The sequence below is a fragment of the Zootoca vivipara genome, chromosome 2 (assembly GCF_965207765.1).
Source record: "Zootoca vivipara chromosome 2, rZooViv2.hap1.1, whole genome shotgun sequence".
Classification (NCBI taxonomy): Eukaryota; Metazoa; Chordata; class Lepidosauria; order Squamata; family Lacertidae; genus Zootoca; species Zootoca vivipara.
Window position 1 is genome coordinate 30,485,122 of NC_142584.1, and position 10,247 is coordinate 30,495,368.

Below are 10,247 nucleotides of genomic sequence, written 5' to 3' on the forward strand. Positions count from 1 at the left end.
CTGGAGCTGTACCTATTTATCTACTTGCACTTTGATGTGCTTTCGAACTGTGCTTACTTTAATAGCACACGTCAATTTATCATTAATTGCCACATTCCACACTTGCCTGCCATTTCATGTTCAGCTTGCCCCTTCCACTTCCTAGCTATGATAACTCTTGCCGCTGTCAACAAATGTCCAGGTGTTTCTGTCTGATGTGAGTTGCAAAGTTCAAGCTCCTTCAGCAAGAAGATTTCCCCAGTCTAAAGTGGCCGTGCCTGTCTATAGCTTTGAATCACTGATACCGCATGACATTGCAGAAATTGCACTTCTTTATTTTGGCCTCCCACACACCTCATGGCAAGTTCCCTTTTATGCACTTTCACTGCAAGAAACACCATTCCATAGATATTTTTTTAATGAGTAAGGCATTAGTCACTGGGAATATGCCAAGTTTTGCTAATTTGCACCTCTTTCAAAACTCCATTTACGTCTCTCTCCCCCTCCTTCCAACTATCCCAGCAGCAAACAAGGACCAGACATCTCTTTGCATGGTGCCCCATATGCATACAGGTATGGATCCTGTTCTGTATAAATGATAGTCCATAGACCTCTGGGCCAATAGCTGAAGAAAGGAAAGCTGTCTGGGGACTTTTGGTGGAATGTGTCTGTTTTAAATCCATACACATTTATTAAAGAAACCCATCACACCATTTTTGGAAGGAACACCAGAAGGCAAAAGAGCTCCAGGATCATCCTTGATATTGCAGAATATCTTTTTCAAATCAGTTGATGCTTTGATAGGCTAGCAAGGATTTAGTGTGGACAAAGAAGAACAGGCAAATAAATACTGTTAATGCAGCAGCAAAGGGCCTTCCTGGATTGGTAATGCTAAAATGCATTGGCAATGTTTCTTTAAAGGCTGCTGTAAATTCACAGGAGGGCCCTCTGCCTGAGCAGCAGCTCACCAAGGGGGTGGGGCAGGGAGGGGCAGCTGCCCCCCCATCAATAAAAATCCATTTAAAAATACATAGCAAAATGAGGTTCTGCCCGCCCCACCTGACAAAAATCCTGGCTATACCCATGTCCAGGTGAGGGCAATTTGCAGGGCCCCGAGGAGCTGGGTCTGGGTGTATCAACGGCGCATATCCATCCTCTTCTGATTGGGCAGAAACTGTTGGAAGTTGGCCTGGTTAAACCCAGCTCTGCCCTACAGATCAGCGCTTGCGGTTCTCAGCTAAGCCAAGCCATGCACGCTTTTTTATATGTATTCCTTCCCCGGCTTCTCGGGTATTTGTTTGGGCCAGGAAGGAATTTTAATGCATCTCTCTCTGTTTGGCTAATTTGTCAGTTCACAACTTGGTAAGTTGACCAGTAGCGCAGGAAAAAAATCATTCCAAAAGAAGATAGAGGAGTTACATCATGAGACACTGGGGAAGAGTGTTAGGGCAGCCAGATGATCTGGCTTGACTCTCAGAACCAAGTAAGGAGTGCCAGCTGGATGGCAAGCTGGGAGGCAGCTGTGTGGCTGGCACAGCTTCATTGAGCAAAAAGGCAGGCTTGCCTAAAACAGGGACAGCTTAGAGCTGAGCTGGCCCCGCGGTCAATCAGTAGGCCAGCCATCTATTCAATATTTTAGTATGCTTTTGCCCATGTTTGATGAAGGAGAATTACGATGAGCTGAGACTTTGCTTTCCTCTCGTATTATTCTGATTTCTTTGGTTTATTACTTGCCCCTCATGCTAAGGTCCTAGGGAGGGTCTCAGTTTAAAGCACAACCTTGAAGACAGTTAAAAACAAATTGCAAGAATTGGGTGGGTCCTAAAAAACAGACACGTCAAGTATCAAAGTCCTGGGTAAAGAGGTGCAACCTCAGCGTTCGGTGGAAACTCTACAGTGAAGGCACAAGACACAGCTGTGGGAAGGGAGTTCAACAATGATGGGACTGTGGTAGAGAGTGCTGTCTCCTGCTCCACCACCGCACAAGTTTCTGAGGGTTCTGAAACCACCAAGAGGTCACAGTTCCATAGTGGGTTTTAGGTCAAAGCCTTCTGCTTTGTAAGTCAGCAAGTGAGAAGAAAGCTTCCTCCTGCAGGTGGTCGCTGAATTTCTGTGCATGGAACCGGGAGGATGGTGCTCATGTCTTGATCGACTCCAAGGCTAAGAAAGAAATCATTCATCAGCTACTGAAAAGCAACAAGAAAAGATTCCACTTTAAAGTAGCAGCACCTGAGCTGTGGTATTTGGTTGGGTTCCTCTTTCTTATCTTGGACTTTGTGTCATTGCTTATTCCAAGAAAAACCTCTTGTTCGTACCTAGGGTTGCCAGACTCAATAGAGGACAGGACTTCTGTGCCTTTAATTGCCCTGCTCTCTTTTGAGTCTGGAAACCTTAAAGAGAAACCAGAAGACCCTTTGTTTAATTTCCAAGCAAAGGGTCTCCTGGTTTCTCTTTAAGGTTTCCAGACTCAAAAGAGAGCAGGGCAATTAAAGGCACAGAAGTCCTGTCCTCTATTGAGTCTGGCAACCCTATTCGTACTGAAAAATCAGGGGCTAAAGTTAGTTTGAAAGAGGAACAACATACAAGTTATTTGTAGGACTACTACTATCTGGATTTGACTCTGGATAATTAGGTAGGTAATAATATCAGAATCAAGCAGAGCTTGGTGGTATAAAACCACCCAACGCTCCAGGCTGTTTCATACATTTTTCAGGCAAAATGCAAAACATTTTACATGTGCTTTGCATAGCTGCCAAGTTTTCCCTTTTCTCGCGAGGAAGCCTATTCAGCATAATGGAATATCCCTTAAAAAAGGGGATAACTTGGCAGCTATGGTGCTTTGTAAACCCGTCACATCTGCACATGCTTGTCTAACACATGTGTGTTGTGCTAGTAATTTGCCAGGGATCTACAATCAGTAACATTTCTCTGCAACATCAGAAAAACATGGATTTGGGCTGTGCAATAATTTGTGAAAGAGGCCTTTGGAGTGTGAGTAACCTGACTTGATTTAGGATAAAAAACCCACATTGGCCAAGTACTGAGAGGAAGAAAAGGGAAAAATAAATTTTGTTAACTGCAGCAGCAAAGGCCTTACTAGTTTCTTAATAGGACCCTGGATTGTCTATACTTGGCATGTGAATTATCTCTTGGGTATCAGTGTTGGCAGAGCCAAAGTGTGCAACTATCTGGTAGACCTCCCACTTTCTCACAACATCCCTGGAAATCTGGAAATTAATGACACAGCTGAGTCATGAGTGAAAGAGTTGGTTACCCTTAGATGGGATACCTTAACGCTCTTCTTCAGTCTCTGGAGCCTTGGGGTTGGAGCTTCGTCTTGTCCTCCTATACCATACATGCACCCAAACCACGGCAGCCATCATAGCTAGGAAGACTGGGATTTTCCACATGACCAGGAAATCGGTGTTGCTAGGCTGGGTTCTAAAGAGAGAAGTGTTCCACTAGTTTCTTTCTTTCTTTCTTTCTTTCTCTTTCTTTCCTTCTTTCTTTCTTTTGAATTCACTGACATATGCAAGCAGTATGAGCATGAATTAAATGTGCATTTATTTTACTTCTATCCTGCCTTGAGGATTTTTTGTTGTCGTAGAAAGGTAGATTAGAAGCAGAATGAATGAATATACAGTAACATTTTTCCCATGGGTGGGAAAGATGGCCCCTGGCTCTTCACTACAATTAGACTTGGCATTCAGCTGGACTTGGCACCCAGCTATTATAATAGGCTACATTGGGAGCCCTCCCTGGAACATATGGGGTGTAAAGGGTTATGGCACCTTTCAGGATCTATGGGAGATACAGCTGGCTCTTCTGATGCTTCCTCCATGCTTCCAAAATGGGTTGAAGGATCAGAATCTGCAGGGGGGTGGGAAACATGCACAGTCAAATCCTAACCTGGGAAATTTATTCATCTTCTCATTATTATTTTTTAACAGGAGATTTTGGTATGGGTTCAATTGGTCCGCAAGTTGATGCTACTCAGAGCCAGCCATGCAATATGAAATAAAAGGAAAACATTAAACGAAGAGGCAGCTGAATGCTAGACCTGTGCCCTGATCCATCAGAGCTTGTGGCAAACCTACAAAAGTTGCATGTGTGTCATTTAAAGATTCATATACTGCTTTCCTACTATAAAATAGTATTTGAAGCAGTTTATAAATCCCAGTAATATTGAAAGCTGTTTACAAATCAATAAACCCTTTCCATTTAAAAGCTTACCAGCAGTAAAACCAAGCCTTAGGGTGAAGCTCAAAGTACAGTGGTACCTTGGTTTATGAACACAATTGGTTCTGGAAGTCTGTTCATAAACTGAAGCGTTCATAAACTGAAGCGAACTTTCCCATTGAAAGTAATGGAAAGTGGATTAATCCATTCCAGACGAGTCCGCAGAGTACTCAACCTGAAGCGTACTTAACCCGAAGCATGGGTGTAATTGGTTCCGGAAGTCTGTTCATAAACTGAAGTGTTCATAAACTGAAGCGAACTTTCCCATTGAAAGTAATGGAAAGTGAATTAATCCGTTCCAGATGGGTCCGTGGTGTTCGTAAACCGAAAATTCGTAAACCGAGGTGTTCATAAACCGAGGTTCCACTGTAGAGCTTAAGGCAGGAATCCCCAAACTGCGGCCCTCCAGATGTTTTGGCCTACAACTCCCATGATCCCTAGCTAACAGGACCAGTGGTCGGGGAAGATGGGAACTGTAGTCCAAAACATCTGGAGGGCCAAAGTTTGGGGATGCCTGGCTTAAGGAGATTGATATACCATTGCAAGCATGTCCGCTTGACTGATGGGGTGACCCACCCACTACTGACCCCAGAGGTGATGTGGAGGGGGTCATGGAGGAGGGTGGCATGGGGAGGGGAGGGAGGAAAGCCCTGTTGTAGTAGTGGGACTTGTTGTGCTGGCTCCCACTAGCACAGCTATTCAGCTGAATCCAACCCTCAGATTACACAAAACCGGAAAGAGCAGTCGATAAAAACAAGCACCTATCAAAAGTCTTCAAAAATAAAAAAAGGCTTGGCCTGTTGCCTAAGTGATCAAAACATTGACATACTTGGTAGGATTGACTTTGCTTTTGCTAGTCAAGCTGATAGTCCTAGATGCCTATGGATTCTTCCAAGGCCTGCTAGCCTTCCCACTTCTGAGATGTCACCACCAACCATTACCCACACACCTTAAAACGTATCCCTGTAGCTCTCAAGCGCCAGAAGAATGCTTTCTTTTAAAAAGAAAGGTGCCATTCTCAAGGTTCTGAGTGCAACGCGTATCAAACCATCACACAATCTCAGCTTTAGGAAGCTAGAGTCTGGAGTGGCCCAAGCCATTTTGCCGCCCGAGGTGAAGGACAAGATGGCGCATTCCATATTCTATTCACAAAATCTGACCAGACTTGTAGCCCTGGTGATGGAACAGAGTCTTCCACTGCATCCTAGGGCGCCAAGCTGGCACACAGTTCTAGCCACTTCCCACCCCTCAGAATTTGCAGCCTGAGGCAGATGCCTCCCCCTGCCTCATGGAAGGAATGGCTCTGCTGGAGTGCATTAGCTTCTTGTGTAGACACAATGGCCCTCTCCCTATAAGAGTAAATGCAGCAGTGGGGAAATGTACCTGTAATGATAACTTCCACTGGGTGCCAGATGTTATATGCTCTCTCTACCCCACAGATATAGGTCCCGGCATCTTCCTTAGTGAGGTTTTCCATGGTCACAGTGAATTTATGGAATGTGTGGTTGTCTTTAATGGACATCCTGTCATTCATCCCCTCGGCCTCCATCCTAGTTGTACGGACAGTGTGGCTACTAGAACAGAGGGTCAAACTTGCTTCTTTGCACCAGTATTTGACAGATTTTTCATCCTCCTTTCCATATTTACACTGGACAGACAGTGAGCCACCGAGAGGCCCAGTGACTGTTTCAGGGCCTTCCAGTGCCCAACAAACTGTGAAAAAGAGAAAGAGAAAGGAAATACTTTTCACTCAGAACAAATCAGACGTTAAGCATATCCAGAGCTATTACACACAAAAACGTCTCGATGGAGCCATATTGCTTGCCTCAAAATCTGTTGCTTTAACGGTTATGCTTTAGGGGGAAACATCCAGAATATTGCTAAGACTTCAATCACATTGACCACACCTTTACATAACACTCTTCTCATGGAGAACCCTGGGAACTATAGTTTGCTAAGGGTGCTGGGAATTGTAGGTATGTGAGGTCAGCACCCTTAACAAACCACATTTCCTGGCATTCTCCATAACTCATCAAGTGGTATAAGAGTGCTGTAAATATATGGTATGGATGTGACTGAACACAATAAGCTGGAGACTATATTCTTTTATGATTTTATACAGTGGTACCTTGGTTTTCAAACGTCTCCGTTGACGAACGTTTAATGCTGTAAACCTGGAAGTAAGTGCTTCGGTTTTCAAACAAGCCTCAGAAGTCGAATATGAAATGTGGCTTCCATATTGAGTTTTCTGTTTTGAGGCTTCTGTACTGAGTTTTCGGTTTTGAACGTTTCGGAACTTGAACTGTCCTCCAGAACGGATTACGTTCGAAAACCGAGGTACCACTGTATATTGAATTTATATGCCTCCCTTCATCTGAGGACAACAGGGTGGTTTTACAGCATAAAAGCAGAGAAATACATAACATGTTAACAAACAAAGCAACCCACCCATGCGTCCACACAGTTTAAAAGGTCATACAGTGGGACGTTGATTTACAAATTTAATCCGTTCCGAATGCACACTCGTAGGTCCAAAACTTCGTAAGTCGAGTTTCCCATAGGAAAAGCAGTTTCCCATAGGAATGCATTGGAAACGGAAAAATTCGTAAGTCGAGGAAACCGCATCTAAAAACTCGTAAGTCGAGGAAACCGCATCTAGCCGCGAACAGGTTTTCCGTTCGGATGTCAAGAAAATCGTAAGCACGCGGCCACTTTTTCCGCTCGTAAGTCGAAAACGTCGGATGTCGAGGAGCTCGTAAGTCGAGGTCCCACTGTAGATGGATTAATTAGCCAAAGGCCTGGGAGAAGCTTTCTTCTGGTGCTTAAAGATATGCAATGAGGATGCCAGACAAACTCCTGGGGAGAGCATTCCACAAAGGGGGAGCCACCACAGAACTGGCCCGTTCTCATGCTCAAATTCCCATTCAGCCATGAAGCTCACTGGATGACCTTGGACCAGTCATTGCCTCTGAGCCTAGCCTACCTCATTTGGTCTCATAAGGTTGTTGTGATGATTAAATGAGGGGAGGGAGAACCATCTACGCCACACTGAGCTCCTTGGAGAAAAAAGCTGGGATATAAATGCATTAAACAAACAAACATTTAAAATCCCCATACTAATCACTTTTTTCTTTATACAAATATCTCTGATTGCTTCCCTCTTGGGGGGGGGGGAGCTCAAGCACAAGCATTTTAGATCTGCAGGTTTCTGCGCAAGCCTTGATTTCAAGATTTTTTATCATTGACCAAAAGAATGAAAGGGAGAACAAAGGAAAGATTGGGATTCCTCAGCCTGCATCTTCTCCAGCAGAATGCACCCAGTGGAAAGCCCAACTTATTCCACACCTCTAGTTCTCACCTTGGAAAAGAGTCCAAATCAGACCACGAAACAGTTTCATTGTCCTTGTCCTCTGTTCAGGTAAGTTACTTTTCAGGGAGAAAATTAGTTTTTCAGCTTCTGGGAGCTTGTTTTAATTGCATCTCTCAATGCCAATCTGTGGCATTTCTCTCCTGCCTTGTCAAAGACGGTGGTTTTTCACCAAGGGGAGGAGAACTCACCAGGTCTTGCTCAATTTATGAAAATACATGATGATTAATCTCCTATGAAGGAGAGACGTGAGGCCCTGCAATGTCATAGTAAGAATAGAGAAGTACCCAGATTTTTAAATGCTCAGAGGGGTAGTAGCCATAACCGTCTGCTGCAACAAACCCAATAAACCGCTGCAAGATTTTGTGGACCACGATCCACTTTATCAGATGCACGAAGCGTCATTTTGGGTTACTGTAATATCCTTTCTCAAGAACTTAGGACTAAGTAGACATCTTTGAAAAAGTCTTAACGGCCAAATCAAATCTATAGTTCATTGTCCTTTTTGTATTATTGCTGATTGTCCTTTTCAGTATGTTTGTTCTTTGGAGTACTTTATATTTTCATATATGTGGGTCTTACAGCTTATTGTGACTCAGTCTAAGGCAGCTTCCCATGTTTCAGGATGCTTGCATTATCAACAGGAACTCTTAGCCAACAAGCTGTATCTGCAGGATGTCTTGGTTTTGCTCATGCTACTTGCATGTACCACAGCACTTCACATTTGTTGAAGCTTGGAGGTCCACCAGCACATCTCCAGACCATAGGTGCCAAGTTCCGGATTGAAAAATCCGGGGAAAGTCGCTTCTACGCACTTCCGGACATGCGTAGAAGCGACTTCCAATGCCGCTGTGCCCATTTCCAAAATGTCTGCAGCGCGAGGAAGTCACTCCTACACACTTCTGGACATGCGTAGAAGCGACTTCTGGCGCTGCGGCACCAGAAGAACATGGCCACCGACAGGAGCTCTGTAATCCGGGGGAATACGGGGTATTTTGCCATTCGGGACACCTGCGGGAAACGGTAAGAAAATATGGGGGTTTCCCGGGGGAAACGGGGTACTTGTCAGCTATGCTCCAGACTAAACGGAGCCAGCAACTGGACCATACCACGGAAGCCTAAAAAGGCTGGGCAGGCCAGCATCATCAGAAGGCAGCCCTGTTCGCTGCTGCAGAGTCAGGGACAAACTATGGTTCTCCCAGAATGCCTCCAACCCAAGTATCCCTCTAGCAAGCTGGACCATTGATACCTTGTGGGGCAGTGCTATTTCTCTCTTAAAAAGAGATGCCAGAGCTCCTATGAACACCTCTTATAATGGCAATGGAACCCACCTGACAGATGCTGGAACTGAGTTCAGTTCCAACTGAAAAAAAAAAGCCCTGGCGTGGGAACTTCCCTATCCTTCAGGTGAGCAGGAGCAGCCTGAGGCTTGCCCAGAATCTCCCCTTTCTCTCTTGTTTCAACCAGATGCCTATAGAATGTATGCCAGCAAGACTTGAACACAACAGCACTCTTTCTGCTTGTGATTCCCAGCCCACTGGTCTTCAGGGATATACTGCCTGTGACAGTGGAGGTGGAACATAACCATCATGGCTAGGAGCCATTGACAGTCTTATCCTCCATGCATTTGCTTAATTCTCTCTTAAAGCCACCCACTGGTGGCCACCGCTGCTTCTTCCTGGAGCAAATTGAATATTTTAACTATGCTGGGTGAAAAGAAATGCTTTCTTTTATTTGCCCTGCGTCTGCCAGATTCAGATTCACCAAGTGACCCTGGGTTCTAGTAGTATATGAGAGGGAGAAAAATCTCCTCTCTATCTGCTTCCTTCACACCATGCATCATGTTATATACCTATATAATAACCTCTTTACTTAAATTCAGTTCTCCACATTTCTGCAGCAAGTCACTTTTTTTAAAAAAGAAAACTTCATGAAAATTCATCCTTTCAGTGCGAGTTTCTCCCAATAAAAAATTTGTATGCAATTTTAACTAACATGCAGATGCTTTCAAGCAATTTCCCCTAATAGAATATATTTACTGTGCTCTTTTCACTAATCTTTTCATTTTTCCGCACATTTTCCCTTAATATATGCACTTTGGTAAACATTGTTTGATCTGAGAACTGCATTGCAACATTCACAGATGTGTGAATTTTGAAGGATACCTGCATATGGGAACTTACATTATTTCGGGAAAGTGCAAATTTGATAGATTTGCCTTTAAACATGAACTGAATTAAACTTATTCCCTGATTTCCTTTTTAAAAAGCTTAACAAGTTTGGGTGACCCCTCAACAAAAATCCTGGCTATGCCCATGTCTCCTATCAGCCCCCATCAATGGGGTCCATGGTGTGGGGTGATGGACATTGAAATCCAGCAGTATCCTGTGTGACTCAGATTAGCCACCCCTGCCTTAATTTACAGCCTGAGTATGATGCCTGCTGGTTCCCTTCTGCCTCTGCTTTATGGAATCATATTATACAGTCAAAACAGCTGTAAACTAATGTTTTCTTCATTGTTGAACCCTGCTCAATGTCACCGAAGGACACATGTCTTAACCACCATGAATTGCAGTCTGGGGTTTTCATTTTTTTCTTTTCTTTTGGAGAAAAGGAATCTTTAGATTGGGGGGGGGCGCTCCTGCTTAAGCATCATGTAAAT

The 10,247-nt window shown here is 44.1% G+C and overlaps 1 protein-coding gene across 1 annotated transcript; it reads right to left on the bottom strand.

Moving 5' to 3' along the window:
* Positions 1–293: 293 nt before the first annotated feature.
* LOC118076352 (CMRF35-like molecule 6) lies at positions 294–7,687 on the bottom strand. The gene is made up of 5 exons (XM_035099044.3): positions 7,577–7,687; positions 5,602–5,931; positions 3,771–3,849; positions 3,269–3,420; positions 294–2,162 (listed from the first exon to the last, which is right to left on the bottom strand). Exons 1-4 carry the CDS (start codon positions 7,614–7,616, stop codon positions 3,270–3,272), a joined length of 600 nt encoding a protein of 199 aa, XP_034954935.1. The 5' UTR covers positions 7,617–7,687; the 3' UTR covers positions 294–2,162; position 3,269.
* Positions 7,688–10,247: the final 2,560 nt, after the last annotated feature.

Excerpts from the sequence above, each read along its gene's own strand:
- LOC118076352 (XM_035099044.3), bottom strand. The coding sequence starts at position 7,616 with ATGAAACTGTTTCGTGGTCTGATTTGGACTCTTTTCCAAG. Across the intron at positions 5,932-7,576 it reads GATTTGGACTCTTTTCCAAG|TTTGTTGGGCACTGGAAGGC; the intron begins GTGAGAACTAGA and ends TCTTTTTCACAG. Across the intron at positions 3,850-5,601 it reads AGTGGAAGTTATCATTACAG|ATTCTGATCCTTCAACCCAT; the intron begins GTACATTTCCCC and ends ACCCCCCTGCAG.